The sequence below is a fragment of the Clupea harengus genome, chromosome 2 (assembly GCF_900700415.2).
Source record: "Clupea harengus chromosome 2, Ch_v2.0.2, whole genome shotgun sequence".
In the NCBI taxonomy this organism is placed as follows: Eukaryota; Metazoa; Chordata; class Actinopteri; order Clupeiformes; family Clupeidae; genus Clupea; species Clupea harengus.
Window position 1 is genome coordinate 24,652,959 of NC_045153.1, and position 19,008 is coordinate 24,671,966.

The following is a 19,008-nucleotide window of genomic DNA, read 5'->3' on the forward strand; positions in this document are numbered from 1 at the left end:
TCACAATTAACATTATCTATGAATATCTATGAATGTTCCATTCTGTTTTTTGTTCACAACTCCTCAATATTTATCAGGGCTCTCAACATGCAAGTTATTCTCAAAAGAGACTGACTCTCTGCAGACTATTCTGTGTTCAACAAACTGGCCACTTTTCCCTAACTCTTAACAAACTAGCTCAGAGCTAGGCTATTTAAACCCCACAACCAAAGAACACCTCTTAACTGTCTGCCCTTTACCTATGAATGATGATGTCAAACTGCTTGTCTCTATGAAGTCTTCTATGCTTGTGTGTTCTCTCATTCCGAAACCCCTTCGTATCTGTGTTTAGTGTAGGCTATACATCTTTGCATCATCATGTGTTTTCACTGGCCAATGAATCAGTACAAACACATATCACTCAAGTAAAGTATATATCTACTAGTTTCTATTGCGTAGTCTTTTAGTGTTTTAGAATGTAAAGTCTTAATTTCCAAAGTTAAAAAAGAACATTGTATTAGGTGTAACTACATACATGCTAAGCTGAATCAATAATGTGTGAATGCATTAACCTATAAAACTATAACAGCCATAGGCACATCACAACAGGCGTTGACCTATTCCAGATAATAGCTATGTGTGACCATGTGTTTGTTGTGTATTTTAGTCCAATATGCTTTTAATACAACTATAACACAACCTTGCTAGGATGGCTTTGCAGAGCAATTAGTGATTGAGGATGAAAAGAGATTATGGATTTAGAGCTACACTATAGTGTATTATGGTATGAAGAATGAAGTATGGCATTAAAACAAAGTTAACGGAGGTAGGAGCACTGAGTAAATGAAACCTTCATGGCTCCTAAGGGAACTTGTGTGGTAGTGACCTATATATAGAGCATCATCATAAATTGCACACATACATTCACTAAACAATCAGTAGAGTATACAGTAAATGTGACAGTGCTAAATCTTTGAGTTTCTTAAAGGTGCATAATTTGTTTTGTTGCCCCGCACAAAAGTGTCCCCAGTCTCACCATAATGCTGTAATTGTGAGAGGTTAGTGAGGTTGCACTTCACAGTGTTTTAATACTTTGTTTTATATATTTTTATGTCCAGAGAAATGTAAAGAAATGTAGGCCTCATGAAAAGAATCAGATAGGCAATCAAGATGTAGAGCTAGAAACATTTTTGTTATTAAACAGGATTTAATTACATATTACGCACCTTTACTAGAGGCTTTCACTCTGACATACACAGACAGACAGACACACAGATAGATAAACTTATATTTGTTCTACGTCCATACTGCAGAACATCCATCCTTTGCCATTTGACACTTAATAAACAGCAGGGGGCAGTGTTGTCTCTTTTAAGGACCAACTTGATTGACTGAATTGGAAATTCAACTCTCTCTATCTCTCTCTCTCTCTCCCCCCGTCTGTCTGTCAGTTTGTGGTGGGTTTATTCTAAGACACATGTACCCTAACAAAATAAAGGCTAGATATGCGGGAAGATTGCAAACATTTGAAGGTATAAGTAGGAAATCAGTATTTTCTTGATGCACTGTAGGCTACGCGTATCTTTTAACTTCTACGCCAATTTGAACTTCTTATACAGAAAAACCTAGCCTATATCACTGGTTTGCATCCACAGAAGGACCACATAACCTATAGGCCTAACTTGTTTTCTTTTTGGCTATGTGAAGTTACATCAAAAGCTCTATCCCTGATGAAGGACAGAATTCCGTTGGTCTGTGTCTGAGCTTTCATGTTAGCTGGCTGGTTGACAAGTCTCTGATGAATGTCCAAGTGCACAAGTAGCCTTATCTCTGAAATCTTATGAACGTCGAAGGGATTTGTGATTTTATCTTCATCAAATAGGCAATATTAAAAAAACATTACTTTTTCATTTATTCTTCATTTTTTTGCTTAATCTAGGTTACACAATGCATGGAAATATTTGAGCCACTGGCTTCTAGTGCGATGAAACTAAGAAAGCTCTATTTCCGATTTAAAAAAAAAATACATTGGCATTTGTGCAATTTTGATCAAGAGAATGGCCTACATTTACCAGCTATCCGTAGCTCCTTTGCGTGAGCAGTCTCTTGATGGACACAAAAACCGACCAATCAGGATTAATTATACGAGTAGAGTGCAGAGCTTTCAGTAGGCTCTTGCTACACCATCTAAACCCGTTAGATGTAGCAAACCAGCACTGGGGATAGAACAAGTGCTGGGTGATATCTTATTTTCTATTACATATCCAGCCGAAAAGTCGGCGACAGTGCCCTCCAAAAAGGATAGTGTGAAGAAATCGAAATCAATCGAAAAGCAAGCCTGAGGAAAAGCCAGCAATGAAGCTGGCATTGGACACAGACATCATCATCTTGAAACATAGCATACTCTGATAGGATAGGACCGATGGCTATAGTGTAGCGGTGCGACCTGACGTCGAGGTACATTTCACTGATAATTGCAAAATAGCAGACCATAGCAGCGCTGATCGTGAATGTTTATGCGATGCACATGATTCCACCGGGGTGGAGCAATATCCAGCGACTCTTTAAAGTGAGGTGTTAAGGATATATTTGGGCTGCTAGCTAGCAAGCTACCCTATGCAACACGTTGCTGACAAGCAAGACTTCAAGGTGTCATTCATACGCTACCTTTATTCAGTAAGTAGAACCGTCGTTTTCACAAAGATTCTATCCTCCGTTGATTGATCTGGCCTGTCAACATCATATCGTGTGATATCACCAACCTAGCCTACTGCAGTGAAACTCCAGTCATCTCTGAAACAATTTCTGTCCGAAAATAATGCGGTATACGTTGTCAGGGATGTCATTAGAGCCTGGCCGATCGAAGTGGGGTCTTGTCATGACAGTGTTGTGAATCAATTGTTTGCACTGTTGTTTGCACTGCAATGTTGTGGATATAGTTCGACTTTGTGTATGTGTGTGAGTGTGGTAAGCCCCTCAACCTCTTTAAAGAGTGTAACGTCAATGCCTGATGCTTGTGTTTGAAAGTTATGCGTTTTGATTATGTGTGAATGATGAGAACTGCAACGTCTTGGAAGTACACGGTTAATTTGAGGAATTTCTTTTTTAGTTGCTTTACCAGTCGTGATTTTGCATTATCATTGGTGAAAAGGTCCAGTTTTGTATCTTGGTGCGTAGCCTGTTGTGGGCTTGACGGGACAGTAAGCCTTTGAGGTGGACTAGTTTTCTTGAGTGTTGGACGGTGTTTCCCAAGATTAGACTTATGCCAGAATTACAGTAACCTACTGTACTGACCATTCTATTTAAGGAAGCACAGTGCTTCTTGCCCAGTGTTGCTTTCAAGTGTAATCCTTTATTGACCACTGCAAACGCTGTAACTGAACTGAAACTTTAACATCAAATTGCAGAACTAACCACTACAGCAGAACTAAGACAGAAACCAAGCACAGAAATGAAGTGACTTCCTCTTTTCTTACACGCCTCCTGTTAGAGTTCCTTCACTTTATAATTTTAGATTCAAATCAGTTTCCCATGTAATGTAACGATTAACATCAGCTTAGGTGTGTATTCCTTCCTGAGGACATTATTATTTAAAAACGTACAAAACATTAGGTCCTAATTTCAGAACAGTTATTAGCACTCGTCATAAAAGCAGGACATCGTTAGGGGTCTGTAGCTTTTTTCACAACTTCGAAAATAACCTGTGTAGGGGATGTTGTTTCTCTGAGACGGTTTGTCACTGCCAACCTTTGTTTGTACTTCCTGTGAATGTGGGGAAGCCAGCCACCTTCCTCACAACAGCGCAGTCCTACCGGGAAGCCCTTTTCTTATCAACACAGCTTTGATAACGAGGGTGCGCATGAAGTACAGACGCTAGTAAGAGCAAAGCCTGGAACGAGGATGTCTGGCTGTAAAGTGGTCAATAGTCTCTGATTCCTCTGTTGATTTTCGATCGTAAGGGGAAGGGGTAGGGGAAGGGGGCGACCTTGTGTAGCTCGCCGCTCATCAGACAGGAAACGCTCATCCTTGCAGATGGCTGTACTAATGACCCAGCTTTTGCAGAGGAGACTGCAGGTGCTGCCTCTGGCTGTTGCGGGGGCACTGAACCCCAATGGCACTGCTCCTCAGAGAAGCCAGATGGCCCCCGACCACAGCATCAGTCGAGCTGGGGTTATCAATGCAGGAGTGTGGGGTTTACACCCAGTTCGGTCTTAACATTACTCCAATAATGTAATTTTCCACAGGGATTCTTGTTTTAGGGTAGAGGATGTGAAGGGGTTTTAAAATGGCTTTTCCTGCGTAAGGAATACTAATGCCTTTGTTATTGGTATGGCTCAGCGGAACCTATTCTCTCAGGATGTGAATTGTAATTGCAATTGTAAGAACTTGGTTGCTAAAACCAGGCCAGTGCAACCACAGCAACACACGAATTAGAATGTGCTGAATAAAGTTGTGAATCTGTGAATATAAAGCAGCTTATGACTGACAGTCATTTGTGGCCCGAGACTTGGGTTGTAAGGGCCTCTCCTGCAGGGGTGGGGGGCTGGGAAAAGGGGGGTGAGGTGAAGCACGTGGGGTGATGTGGTTGAATGATAAGGAAATCAGATTAATGGTCCCCTCCGGCAAACCCTGGGGAGAGAATGGGAGAGTAGGCAGTGCAACAGCAGCAATGGCTTACTGTTCTCTCTGGATCCCTCGCCTCGTTGTTTTCTGTTTTCCCCTGATGAATCGTCCGCTCCCAATGTGATTCAAAAAGCCATCGTAGAAATTTCTAGGTTGACATATTATCTCGGTTATTTTTTCCTCAGGTACGTTTTGAGGACAGGAAGCTCTTGTTTGGGTTTGGCCTGGAATTATTTCATTTTTAATGAAGGCGGTGAACTTGACACGGTCTGGTCTGATGGGAAATCTCCAGGTTATCAGTTATAATGAAGGCACTCGCTCAACCGCAGTGAGGTGGAAAAACACATTTTCTCCAACTGCAGGAATAGAAATGGCAAAGTCTTAAGACAGTTCTTCTGTCTCTCACAATGAAATCGAAACCCCTTATGTGGTTCCCTGTTGTGGCCACAGCGGTCAGGAGAGCTGAGAACAGCCAAATCTTTTTGGCAGCTGAGGAGCAAAAAAAAAGGCTGGAATTAGCTTTCCTGCATTGTTTTTTCCCTGATCTTGTTCAATAGTCTCTAGGTGTGTATGTTTGTTTTTTCTCTCACTACATTTCTCTCTGTCTCTCTATCCTTTTCCTCTATCTCTCTCTCTCTCCTCTCCATAGTGGGATGACGTCGCGGCGTCGCCTCTGCTCTCTCGCCCCGCAGCAGCCTCTCCTCTCCTCCTGCAGCCTCGCCCCCACTCCTGAGCTCTCCGTGGGCTCCTGACGCCACTGGCTGGCCAACCCTCCTCTCCTCTCCTCTCCTCTCCACCCTTCTCCCTGTCCCCGGCTTCCCAACTCCCCCTTGAGCTCCAGTATGCGGCGCTTCGTCTACTGCAAGGTGGTGCTGACCACCTCGCTGGTGTGGGTGCTGGTGGACGTCTTCCTGCTGCTCTACTTCAGCGAGTGCAACAAGTGCGACGACAGGAAGGACCGCTCGCTGCTTCCTGCCCTAAGAGGTCAGACCCCCCCCCCGCTTGTCACAACATCCCATGGAGAATGAACCCTCCCCCTCGCGGGCCACGAGCCTGTTTACTCAGAGCAGGTCGCAGGCAAGGGGGCAGGGAGTACACTGATTTGCCCCAGTGTACACAGATCAGAAGTTCAGAGCAGTCATTTCATGTAGTAGGGGTTGAGTGTTTTTAGTGAGGAGGTCCCCCTAGGCTAAACAGTGGTGGTAGTTCAAACAATGATGTTATCATTTAAGAGGGGCCCTTTTATCGCTTGACCCTGTCCTTGGAGACATTTTATATGTGCCAGAGATGGGAGGATGGGAGGAGTCATGATGGCAGTAGAGTGATAAAAGTGATGACTTAAAGCGGGAGACCATTAAAGTGGAACATGACATCCAGGAAGCATCGTGAAGGGGAAAGAAGAAGAAGAAACGCACACTTCTATTGAATTCATTTACCGAGGAGGTCTTCTAGAACTCCTTTATTTTCATAAAGTCTTTTTTTACATCCATTACATGTCTATTGCAGCACGTGCAGGAGCACCGGAGCTGTGGTGTCTTGCTGGTGTCTCCGCTAATGGTAGAATATTACTTTCATAAGCTACGTAACAGCATCATGCAAAAAAGTGATACGAGCGCATAATCATATATGGTTATGAATGCAGAATCTAAAAGGCCCTTGAGATTGTGCAGCACATGTAACATAAATAGTATGCAGCTCTTGCTTTCATCCTTTCCTCTCTCTGTCTTAAACTGAACAGCTGGCCATACTCTCTGATTACCAGTGTAATTGGTATCTTTAAGTATCCGGTCTTGCAGGTAAATAGGATTAGGAGGGTCAAGTTAAGCTGCTTCCAAGGTTAGGAAGACTGAATGTAGGTAAAGGGTGTTGTTGATGTTTGTTGTTGGTTTTCTTATATGTATATATGTAATGTTAGCCAATCTTATTTGAAAGACTTCCTATTATGTAAAAGGGAAATCCTGCTTGGTCTCTGATTGTCACACCCTGCAATGTGGCAGTTGAAATCGAACTATGCCAGTGAAGCTATTAGGGAATTAAATTGTCAACTGAGGTCTAAGTAGTCATTCTGCCCAGAAAAGCAAGGCTTTAACAGTCTGTGACTGTCTGTCAGCTTTTCACAATTTCGCTTTGTTGGGCATTTGTACATGGCTGAATCTTGTTGAATTCTCATTGCGATCTCATTTAATCATGATGCACTTATTTGTGCTGCACTGTCTTGGTCTCTTGCTGAGTTAGGTGTTAGGTTAGCTGTTTATGTGAATGGACTACCTTAAGATGTTTGGATCCAGATACATTCAGATATGTTCATAGTTTTTATAAAAATCTAACTTGTAACTTAATGTAATGGCATTTATTGCAGATTGATATTAGAAACTTTGTTGGAAATTCGAAACTCATGTCTTGCAACTGTTAAGAATTCTAAATAATTGATGAGAGGCTGAGAAAGGTGTGCTTGCCCAATTTCAGTGAGCTGCTAGGGAAAATACTGTTGATTGTTATAGCATCAATACTATTAACAACTAGAAGGGCACTTCCACCAAGGCCAAATGCCGTATGTCACGACATTACTCAAAGTGAAGCTAAATTTGTGGATCCGCCCCGTGATTTGGATCTGCTCCAAAATGTAATGGGTTCTTCCCGTGCAACACCTTTCCACGAAGTTTCTTGAAATTCGGGCCAGTAGCTTTGCGTAATCCTACAGACAGACAGACAGACAGACAGACAGACAGACAGACAGACAGACAGACAGACAGACAGACAGACAGACAGACAGACAGACAGACAGACAGACAGACAGACAGACAGACAGACAGACAGGACCTTGACAATTATTTTAGCCTTCACATATTCAGAGTCTCTTTTAACTACATAGCAGTAAAGAAATGACCATCATCGTCTCTCTGAGTGTGTCTGTCTTTAATATTATTTTATCGAGGGTGTGAATTTGGTGACCCATAATTTCTTTTGACAGCATCTTGATGATTTAATAGAAACAAAATTGTGCCAACACAGCCTCTTAGTGATGTGCTTTTTAAAATGAGCACTCCGTTTCAGATGAATCGTGCAATCTTACACAGTGTAGTTGAATTGATTGCACAGTTGTGGGAAGGTAAGAGTCTCATTTGCAGCATGTTTCATTCTGGACTGAATCAATACCCTCTCCCCTTATTGCTATTTGTGTGGGTTGATGGATGCTCCAACTCCCCAGTTGTCTTATTTATTTTTGAGCAGTTTAAAGTTTGGGTCCGCTTAGTTTCACACTGATGTGGGATCAGTGTGACTGGAAAATGATCATGGCTGCGGGCCAGCGCATGACATCCACTTTTACAATGTAGCCATATGCCTATATGGCCTCCTCTGACGTGGACTCTAGGAGACTGAAAAGTTTCCATCGCTCGATGAGAGGTGCTCTCGCATTAGCCATTAGACATCTGTACGTGTGGCTTGCCATTTCAGGCATAATTACCGCCATTATTGTTTTTTCATGCGTGCTGCTGACAGTAAAAACCTGTGTCTGCCCTTCAGGACATCCTAAACATTCCTTTCAGGAAAACCAGGAAGACGTTCTCCCTGATTTAACTCGGAGCTTGCCCATGTTATATTTGTCTTGACTACACCATGGGCATTGACGTTAGTACCCCGTCTTGTCACAGTTTGTCTTTGTCATCTGGCTACGTGGTGTCGATGTTGTTCGCTGTTGTTTTGCATGTGGGTGCATATTTGCATATTGCTCACACTGTTACAACTTGCTTTTGCTTGTCTGTGCTTGTCTGTGCTTGTCTGTGCTGGGCTGTGCTGTGCTGGGCTGTGCTGGGCTGGGCTGTGCTGTGCTGTGCTGTGCTGTGCTGTGCTGTGCTGGACTAGGCTGCTCTGTGCTGGGCTGTGCTGGGCTGTGCTGGGCTGTGCTGTGCTGGGCTGTGTTGGGCAGCCTGTAATGGCACTGCAAGGACTCCTGGTGAGATCAAACCATTCCTGCACAGTGTGCAACAGCGCTGGGGCCTGGCTGATGAGAAGAGGAGTGGAGAGCTGTGTTGGTCGCTGCCATGTTCACACCAACCTCAAGTGCTCATGAGTTATTCCTCTTACGATTCACAGTCGGCTTCACGAGGGGATTGTTTTGAGAGATACAATCTCCTGCTTCCCATCGTGTGTTTATGGCCCTCTTGTGTCATTAACCGGTCAGTTGGATGCTAGCATTTATCTGAGTTGGTGCATTTGTCATGCAGTCAAGACTTTGTGCTCTATTTTTATTCCGAGCTCCTTGTAGTCCAGACGTAAAACACTTGAACTAGATCTTGGAGAAGCGAGCTTGCCTCATTGACTGATGTGGTTGTTCGCTTCGAGAGGGCCAGGTATTTAAAATGGATGCAGTGTGTGTGTGTGTGTGTGTGTGAGTGTCTTTGTCACAAGCCAGGGAAGGAGAAGTCAAAGGGCTGAAATGTGAGAAGAAAGGCCCAGCACGCGCCATAGACACAGACACACACACAGACACACACACAGACACACACACAGACACACACACAGACACACAGACACACACACAGACACACACACAGACACACACACAGACACACCAGAGAGCCTGACATTTAGCAGCTACCGAGATCCAATGATCAACAAAGGTGTCTCCACCACGGAACAATACACACAAGTGAACAGTTGTCATAGCAGCATCACACCAAGACAGCTTCAAAAGAAGATGGGGACAGCAGATTTAGTCTGTAAGATATATTGCCCTCATCTGAGTATTATTTGTGTTTTTCAACCATCATTTTTTCCCCCCTCACATTCACTACCCCAGTTACATTAAAGCACCATTTATCTTCAATCATTATCATTCCACGTTGACTGGTTGCCGTGGCCTTGTTTGTCACCTCATTGTTCAAGTGTGTTTGTGTGTCTGTCTATGTAAATCGATTGTTGGACCTGCCATGTTGTATGTCTTCGTAATTACTCTGCTGTCGTGTGAAGCTGGGTTGAAACTTTCTGCCCTTGCTACCATTCAGCGTCTCTCTCAATCTCCCATCCACGTTAATCCAGGATCTGCGATCTCGGAGGCAGCGATGTAGATTAATATATGACCTGTCAGAAGTGCCGTCTCCTTAAAGGCATTATCAAACATCGGCAGGCAGCAAATGCATTTTCCGTCAGGGACATATACCGTCACGTTTGTCGCAGTGATGGAGCAAGACCTCAGCATTGTTCTTGAATATGTGCCAGTGTACTAGGAACTGCTTTAATCCACTATTGGAAAAGACTGTGCTGCTGTAAGTCTGTGACAAACCGTTAAGCCTCCAATGTGTAATTGTTGTGGATTTGGAAAAAAAGGAACATGGCACAGATAGATTTTTATTTTATTTTTTTAAAGCAACTGTTATTCTTTTTTTATGTTTGAGGGTTTGATTTGGCCTGGTTTACAAAAATCTACTCCCTGGAGGCCTCCGCGGCCTGTTGTCACACAGTGAATTAACCCAAATAAGAAGAAGTCTGTGCTCTCATTGATATCGGCCCATTGTCCAGTTGTCAGCGCCGGCTTGTGAGAGCGCCTTGCAATTTTCCTGAGTAATCCCGATCATCCCGTGCCCTCCGACCATCCGGTCTTAAGCCAATGTCCTAATGGAGAGGGGGCCGTCCAATCAGGCTCCGCTCCATGCACCGCACCCCAGTGTCAGGTCCCCTGTTGAATCCTCTTAACCTGGACCTGCCGCCGACCTGCACAGCTCCCCCACCCCACCCACCCCACATCAGCCCCCACCCCCTTCACCACTATTATCTCTGCTCATTTAAGGGATTGCTCACCAGCTAGAGCCATCAATCCATCAGCTATTTCTCACTGGTTTTAACATACATACATACATACATACATACATACATACATACGTACGTACGTACGTACGTACGTACGTACATGCATGCATACATACGTACGTGCATGCATACATACATACATATGTACATGCATACATACATACATATGTACATGCATACATACATACATACAAACATACATACATACGTACATGCATGCATACATACATACATACATACATACATACATATGTACATGCATACATGCATACATACATACAGACAGAGCGAGTATGATGAGTGAAGTACACTGGCACACAGCCACAGAAGTAATGGATACCTCTTCTCTCATTACGCATAGCAGCAGCAGCAGCAGCTTCTTGCTGTTGCTCTCAAGTTGACCCGACTCCACTGGCCCAACCTCCATCTCAAAGGCTTTGATTTAAGAAACTCTTGGTATCTACTGTCACAATTAGATCAGTCAACGGGCCAGGAATGTACCCAGCAGCTGTTTTTTTTTTTTTTTTTTTTTTTCTGTCGAGAGTAGTCGTTGCTCGCTTCTCTGCTGACACTGTGGGCTACAGTAGAGATGTACGATACTGTAAGTCTCGGCCCAAGGACGTCGCCACATTCTCGCTGACACATTCTATAACATGGATCAGTGGTTCAGAACACTATTCATTTTTTCATGTCACGACTCCTCATAATTTATCCTCGAGAGGCCAGAAGCCATCTCTCTCTCTCTCTCCCTCTCTCCCTCTCGCTGAATGTAACTGTTTTTGTTGGAGTAAGAATAAGGTCAAGCCGGGGTCAGAATGTGTTTACATACAGCAGAGGCCTACACAAAATGGACGTCTTACATAAAGTCTTGCTGATGGCATTCCGGTTTATGTTTTGCAGCTGTGATATCCCGCTCCCATGAGGGTCCTGGCGAGATGGGAAAAGCAGTGGTCATCTCGAAGGACGACCAGGAGAAGATGAAGGAGCTCTTCAAGATCAACCAGTTCAACCTGATGGCCAGCGACATGATCGCCCTCAACAGGACTCTGCCTGACGTGAGGCTGGACGGGTGAGTGAGGCAGCTGAGGCAGCTGAGGCAGGGCACCCTCAGACACAGGAACGTCCCCGAGAACCACAAGGCCACAAGAAAGGGAGGGAAGAGAGTCTAAGCAGAAAAGAGTCACAGAGTCACTGTCCTCTAATAGTACTCTTCTAGTGTTTGACAGAACTTTGCAGAAATAATTTTTAATGATCTTTTAATCCCTTTTTTACTTACTACAATTCATATAAAGTGACACACATAGACGTATCAACGACGATGAGTAAAATGAAGGAAATCCACAATGAGGCAAATGCAAAAAATGTTTGACTGCCAAAGGCATTCTTTTTTTTAAATGCCACTTTAATGTACAGAATGCTTTTTAAGAGTAACAAATGAGGTGTAATGTGAAAACATGGCACCCCATTTTCTGTTTTTGAAAATATCTCCCGACACATCATAAATATACGCAGTGCGTCTTAAAAATGTTCTCGTAGTGCTTTCATTGCGACGAGCGTAGGGGCAAGCATCTTTCATCAGTCAGTGGCGCCGGGATGGGAAAGATCTGTTGTTTTCCGAAAAACCTAGGCCCCATTTGAGCAACATAATGAAAAGCCGGGGAGCTATTTGGGTGAAACATTACTACATTCATCTTGCCCCGCTGATTTACAGAGACCCACCCCCGCCCCCTTCCTGCGACACACCACTGTGATTCATTTTTATGCACTCCCTTAGAAGCATTTGTTAACATCTGTTTTCAGAGGACGGTGCACACCCTACCATTTTATTGAAGATTTTTTTTTAGCACAATTCACCGATTCATCACTAGCTTCCATATTTTGGGGTCGTCGACTTGTTGGAAAAATACCCAGGCAGCACATTGTAGGTAATCGCAAGCGATAAATCCAACTCGTTGTTTTGGTGAGAAGCTCTCACAGCAAATAAATGGCGAGTCTCAGGAAGTGGTTCCACCGCTCCCCGGGGCAAGCGGGGGCACAGAAGAATGGTGTCATTGCAGATCTAATCTTTGCCCAGGTCTTTAAGAATCACTGGGTAAAATCAAATCAAAACTGAAACAAAAAAGAAACAAACACTGCTACGAAAAGACGTTCTCAAAGCACAGAGAGGGAAATCTGTCATTGGCTAAATCCGTTGGTCCATGGACACAGAGTGAAGAGGTGTGGTGATACAGAGGTTGCCCTGCCGACCCCATTCTGTCATCCAGGTCAGCCATTTTTGGGAAGGGGGACAGGGCAGCGTGGGTGGGTGGGGGGGGCGGGAGAGAGAGAAAGGAGCACCACTGTCCTCCTCCTCACTCCCTGCTCCCTTGTCCCCTCACACATCCTTGGTGGCAGCCTCTTCTCCGCTGCTAATGCACTCTCATCCTTTATTCAGCAGCTGCTGGCGACAGGCGCCCCCTGCTTTGTGTCTGGGTGGTGTGCGGAGGATGGATGCATCTCCATCCTCGGGTTGTGGAGGCACAGTTGGTGCCATTAAGTCAAGACGTAGCTTTATGGCTTTGTTGTTTTGTCCCCAGATCATCACAGTAGCCAATTTTATGCTCCTCTCAGTGTGTGTGTGTGTGTGTGTGTGTGTGTGTGTGTGTGTGTGTGTGTGTGTGTGTGTGTGTGTGTGTGTGTGTGTGTGTGTGTGTGTGTGTGTGTGTGTGTGTGTGTGTGTGTGTGTGTGTGTGTGTGTGTGTGTGTGTGTGTGTGTGTGTCCTGAGGCTCACTGTTAACTGTTGTTGTTGTTTTTTTTAATCAGCTGCAAGACTAAGGTGTATCAGGACGATCTGCCCAACACCAGTATCGTCATCGTGTTCCACAACGAGGCGTGGAGCACGCTGCTGCGGACGGTCCACAGTGTCATCATCCGCTCTCCGCGCCACCTGCTCGTGGAGGTGGTGCTGGTGGACGACGCCAGTGAGAGAGGTACAGTTCCCCTCAGCCACCCCTCCTTTCTCAGTCCCCTTGCCAGCATTTGTTATGAATCAGACCCCCTCTGTGTTGAGTACTGTGCTGACACCCATAGCTATGACTCGAAACTTTGATCTTCAAAATAAAATTAATTTAAAAGGGATTGATCGTAGACATATATTTGCTCTGCATCCAACACTGTCTCTCCCTGCTCTATCCTCACCCCAGAATTCCTGAAGAAGAAGCTGGACGACTACGTGCGGAACCTGGAGGTGCCGGTGCGGATCCTGCGCATGGAGCAGCGCTCGGGCCTCATCCGGGCTCGGCTGCGGGGGGCGGCAGCCACCAAGGGCCAGGTCATCACCTTCCTGGATGCCCACTGCGAGTGCACGGTGGGCTGGCTGGAGCCGCTGCTAGCCCGGATCAAGGAGGACCAGTAAGGGGGCTGACCTTCAGTTAATACCAATGGCTGTAAAAAAAATGATTGACATATTGGAAAAATTGGAGCAAAAATCGTCCAGTTCCGCCTGAGAATTGATTATATTTTGGTTAAATCGCTGCCATTTTTAAATTGCCTCCGGTGGCTTCACCTTTGACTGAGTGTACACTGTCCATTGTTTTTACAGTCATAGATTGGATGTGGGGAATACAACATGGCACAGTCCTTCTTTAGATTAAGTGGAAGAACAGGGAGCTAGCAAAGCTCAGGTAGTGTGCTCACTTTCTCAGGAGGCCATGCAGTATGGACCACATAGCTTAGCTGCCTTTAATACACCACTGAAATCTATACAGTACTACATGTATGTACGGCTATAGTAAAACACAGTGGCCCCGCAGTTCTTCAGTCTTTTTGGAGAAAATGTTATATAATGGGGTGGTTTGTGTAGGGGTACATTATTTGCCGTGACTTCCAACTGTTGGAAGAGGACATTCTGTGCCTGCATTGTGACTGGTGCAGGTGCAAAGAGTACATAGGGAGATTTATTACTCCCCAATTACCCCACACAGGAACAGCTGGAGAAGTTGACTTTGGTGAAATGCATGTCAGGCTTTTGTGTGAGCAGAGTATGGGTAATTTGCCTCTGTCCCCTTTGTCTGCCAGTGATGGGGATTTGCATTTCTATTGTGGTTCTTGTAATCTAAAAAGTTGCATGTCATTTTAGCAGACACTCGCTGCAGCCAGTGCCAGTGGCAGCTGTATGTGTGTGTGTGTGTGTGAGGGAGAGTGAGTGATAGTGAAAAGAAGGTGTGTGTGTGTGTGTGTGTGCTGGCACACATGCAAACGTCTCTCTTGTGGAAGCGCTGTCCCTTTCTCTCACAGCTGAAGGTGAAATGTGACAGCTTGTTTTGTCACGAGAGCATCTAAACACATCATTACAGACCAGTGAGCAAACAGACTCTTGGTTATTGTGATTCATCTGTCGACGGCTACTTCAGAGGCTGCAAGATATAAAGAAAAAACCCACCCCCCCCCCCACACACACACACACACACACACACACACACACACACTTCCTATTGTGCAGTTTGTGAGTGTTCCAGTTTATCTCTGTTTGAGACTGTCAGCAGCTTCTGATCCTGTTATCCATCATAGTGTGATGACGATTGAAGTGGTGGGGGGTGATTGTTATGATGATGATGATGAAGATGACATGAAATGAAGTGCAATCTGGCTTTCTTATCACACTCCCCGTCATAGAACTTGTAAATCTGCTTAGAGAGTGACATTACGCCAGAACATTATGCCAGGCACGCTACGGCTCTGCCATACATAATCCCATCGCCTGGCTGACGGCTACAGTCATCAGTGTGTGGGAAACGGCTGCTGAGCCCAGATCAGGCTGAACACTGTGGAGTTGGGCCGCCTTTGGATGAAAGACCACACCATTGCACACTTTGAGCTAATTTGTGAAGGGAAATATGCAAGCCAGAATCCCTGATACTGGCAGCATCAGATGGTGCTAATATTAACTTTGCATTGATTGCAATCAGGCGCTGTGGTGGTATTGCATCCTACCTCAGGTGTCGGAGTAATTGGCATTCCTGTTATGAAGTTTTAGCAGGAAGAGGAATCCATAATGGTTGCCATATGGGCTTTGTGACTAACTGTAGCAATGTTCATAATGAATAGGAGAATTATGCCAGTCATGTATTGTGCGGTCAGCACTTAATGATTTTCTCATTCTTTCCTTCTTGGTCTAGAGAAGAATAGTTTGCGGATTGTCCTCTCTATGAATGATTTAATCTGTCGGAGGAATGAGGAAGTATACCTCGCTTCACTGTAACACAAAAAAAAAAATTTCAGGAAGTGATTTGCTGTGACTGCTAGCAGGGTGTTTGTCAGCGTGTTTGTGAGTCCGAGCATAAAGTTGTTCCTTCTCGTGGTTCTCTCGTGCTGTTTGCAGGAAGGCTGTGGTGTGCCCCATCATCGACGTCATTAGTGACGAGACGTTCGAGTACATGGCCGGCTCGGACATGACGTACGGCGGCTTCAACTGGAAGCTCAACTTCCGCTGGTACCCCGTGCCCCAGAGGGAGATGGACCGGCGCAAAGGGGACCGGACTCTCCCAGTCAGGTAAGATTGCCGTTCTAGAACCGCAGCTCTACCGCATGTTCTCTCCGTTGAGAGCCAAGATGACTGATACTCCACAAAAGCTGGGCTGGAGGGAGATGGGGATATACTCATATATATATATTTTATTATATTATATAACTAATAATATATATAAATAATTCAGTTGTGGTGCTACACCAAAAAGAAACACGACCGCCTCGACAAAGTTCTAGAATTTTTTATGTCATTGCATTTGACTGACGGGGTCAATATATTTCTTGGACTGTAAAACTCTGAACAGAGAGCTTTAGAGTCTTATCCAAAGAGGATGCTGCAAGGAATGTCAGCCGATCACCTCCTCCTGAACCGGCGAGGTCCTGGAGGACGACAAGCGCACGAGAGCCTGCTTACTCATCCCACGGCCCAAATATAGACTTTCCACTGGAAGGGGAAAGTTTTATCAGATTTCTCCAGACCTTCTCCCCGCCGGCTGTACCATGACAACCTAGTATCCCTTTGGGACGCAAAACAAGCCGATCGTGTCATTTTCTGTCCAATAAACTCGGACGTCCGCCTGCCAGAGGACCGGTATTGTTTGCACAGAGACATTGCACTCCGCTTAGCAGATGTGTTTGTTATACACCAGCACAGCATGTTACAGGGGCAGGCGGGAAGCAGAAAAAAAACATTAGGCAAAGTGATGGGAAAGGAAGATTAGATTGGAATGATTTACCTAGGCCCGTGTGCCCGTGTGTGTGAGCAGCCACAGGGTGCACACATTCAAGCATGTCTGGACTCATCCAATCCACCTAGATTAATTAAGATTCACTGAACCAGGGGAGAAATCTCATCTTCAGTTTCCTGTAAATGTTCTTTTTTCACAGGCAGAGAAAAAAAAATGGAACACTGTAGGTGTTACTTCATAGGAACATGGCTCCTGAGGCCCAGCTCACTGTATCTATGTCTGGCGGGGAAAGGAAACTGGGCTTAGTACTAATCACTTATTCCAGCAACGGAGTTAGAGTGTAATCACCAGCCGAGGCAGTGCTTATGCAGCAGAGACTTCTCTACCTTCCAGGGATCCTCAATGAGATTAAAATACTCTATTTGTGTTCTTTTCTACGTGTGTGTGTGTGTGTGTGTGTGTGTGTATTTTTGTGTTTTTTTTGTGTGTGTGTGTGTGTGTGTGTTCGTGTGTGTGTGTGTGTTCGCATGTGTGTGTTTGTGTGTGTGTGTTCGTGTCCACATGTGTCCATCCTTGCCGTTAAACAAAGCTCATGCTGATTCCTCTTGAAGTGTGGCAGCGGCGGAGCGAACAAAAGAACACAGCACCGTTTGGCTCACCATCATTAATCTCATTCATCGTATGTGGCAACTAGCGGAGAGGCGCGCCGTTGCCCCCAACAGCCCCGGCCACTGTGATGTAATTGTGCTCAGCACCTGAAGCAGCCAATCACTCAGCTGTACACAAATCAGATTTGGGTAATGGCCGCAGAGAGAAGAGGAGCGCTTCATTTCGAGAAAACGCCGCACTTCATGAATCAAACGGCGGCGACACGACCACAAAAAGAGATAAAAATGGCTCTTCAGATGTGAAATGGCGGGGGAAAAAAACCTCGTCGCTGTGCCCGGCGGCTTCAATAGTCCTGCTGCATCAGCAGAAGAGTCTGTTTGTTCCGTGGGACGGCTGGCAAAGTCATGGCGTGATTGATCACCCTCCGCTGGAAAATTAACATTAGCTGTCCATCAGAGGAGAGCGGGTTAGAGATTATAAGTCTATCTTCAGAACCCAGATAGACCGAGACGTCACAAAGGGCTTCTTGTCAGGTCCCAGTGGCTGACAAATATACACAGGATTTAATTACTTTTGAAATCCATTAAAGGCTCAATGGCAGACCCTGTCACACTTAAAGACCGAAGGCCTGTAATGCGAGACATCGCATAATCTCTGACTATCTGTGACTTTTCAGTCGTTTTATTTCTCCTCTCTCTGTGTCTATCACCCTCTTTTCCTCCCTCTCTTCCCCCCCTTCTCACTCTCTCTATCTCTCTTCTTTCTCTTACAGAACACCTACAATGGCTGGAGGCTTATTCTCCATTGACCGCACATATTTTGAAGAAATTGGCACCTACGACCCAGGAATGGACATATGGGGAGGGGAGAACCTGGAGCTGTCTTTCAGGGTAAGCTGTGCTACCTAGCCTACCTCTGGGGATTGGGTCATGTATAATAATCGCTGAGGTCAGGGGTTAACCCCTCAGATGGCGTCTGGAGTGGGTTATGTGTAAAAAAATCGCCAAAGGTCAGGGCAAGTTCAGTAGTGTGTCTGTCCCCTTGGGGGATTGATCCCTGTAGACGAGGGCAGGGGTCAGGTTGTAAAAGAGCTCTGCGCTCAACTACTTCTCCCTGACGATGTCACCGAGATGCCCTTCGCGCGTCGCATGACCCCTGGTTGCCCCCGTTTCTCCACAGATCTGGCAGTGCGGGGGCTCCCTGGAGATCGTCACCTGCTCCCACGTGGGTCACGTGTTCCGCAAGGCCACGCCCTACACCTTCCCCGGGGGCACGGGCCAGGTCATCAACAAGAACAACCGGCGCCTGGCTGAGGTGTGGATGGACGAATTCAAAGACTTCTTCTACATCATATCGCCAGGTGCAGTTGCTTCTCTCTTATTCAGCTTATTGTTATCATCTCTGTGTTGCGTTCGAAACGACTAAAGACAACTCATTTAAATAATCGGAAAACATAAAAGCCCCACAAGCTCTTAAGTTGCCAAGGGCTTCCTTCACGTTGGGGTACACCACGTGCCTGTGAAAGAATGTGGAGAAGCGGTCTAATTAAAACAGAAGTCAGGCTTTATTCACTCTTTGCTTGTTCTCATTCCAAATGAGTTACCTCATTTATTTGGCTCAGTCCAGATTTAATTATGAATACCAATTTCTGTTTTGTTGTTGTGGTGTTTGATTGCGTAGACAGTGAGGTTAATAGCCTTCGTGGAGGTCCCTAAACACACATAAACACGTATACCCACAGATCGGCCTCAGCCTGTCAGAGGAAGCTTTCTGTTGCAGTGCCAAGAAGTTAAA

At 45.3% G+C, this 19,008-nt stretch overlaps 1 protein-coding gene across 4 annotated transcripts in view; it reads left to right on the forward strand.

Annotated features, from left to right (window-relative positions):
• Positions 1-2,120: 2,120 nt before the first annotated feature.
• galnt13 (UDP-N-acetyl-alpha-D-galactosamine:polypeptide N-acetylgalactosaminyltransferase 13) overlaps positions 2,121-19,008 on the forward strand; it is a 33,675-nt gene continuing 16,787 nt past the window's right edge. For 2 of the 4 annotated variants that reach the window (XM_031557947.2, XM_031557954.2), the window contains exons 1-8: positions 2,121-2,655; positions 5,252-5,586; positions 11,311-11,479; positions 13,214-13,380; positions 13,594-13,801; positions 15,771-15,941; positions 17,987-18,104; positions 18,394-18,574. In XM_031557947.2, coding sequence (XP_031413807.1) covers positions 5,445-5,586; positions 11,311-11,479; positions 13,214-13,380; positions 13,594-13,801; positions 15,771-15,941; positions 17,987-18,104; positions 18,394-18,574 — 1,156 coding nt within the window. In that variant the 5' untranslated portion in view covers positions 2,121-2,655; positions 5,252-5,444. The remainder of the gene's footprint in view (positions 2,656-5,251; positions 5,587-11,310; positions 11,480-13,213; positions 13,381-13,593; positions 13,802-15,770; positions 15,942-17,986; positions 18,105-18,393; positions 18,575-19,008) is intronic. The other 2 variants (XM_012830319.3, XM_031557964.2) reach the window with 2 other exon arrangements.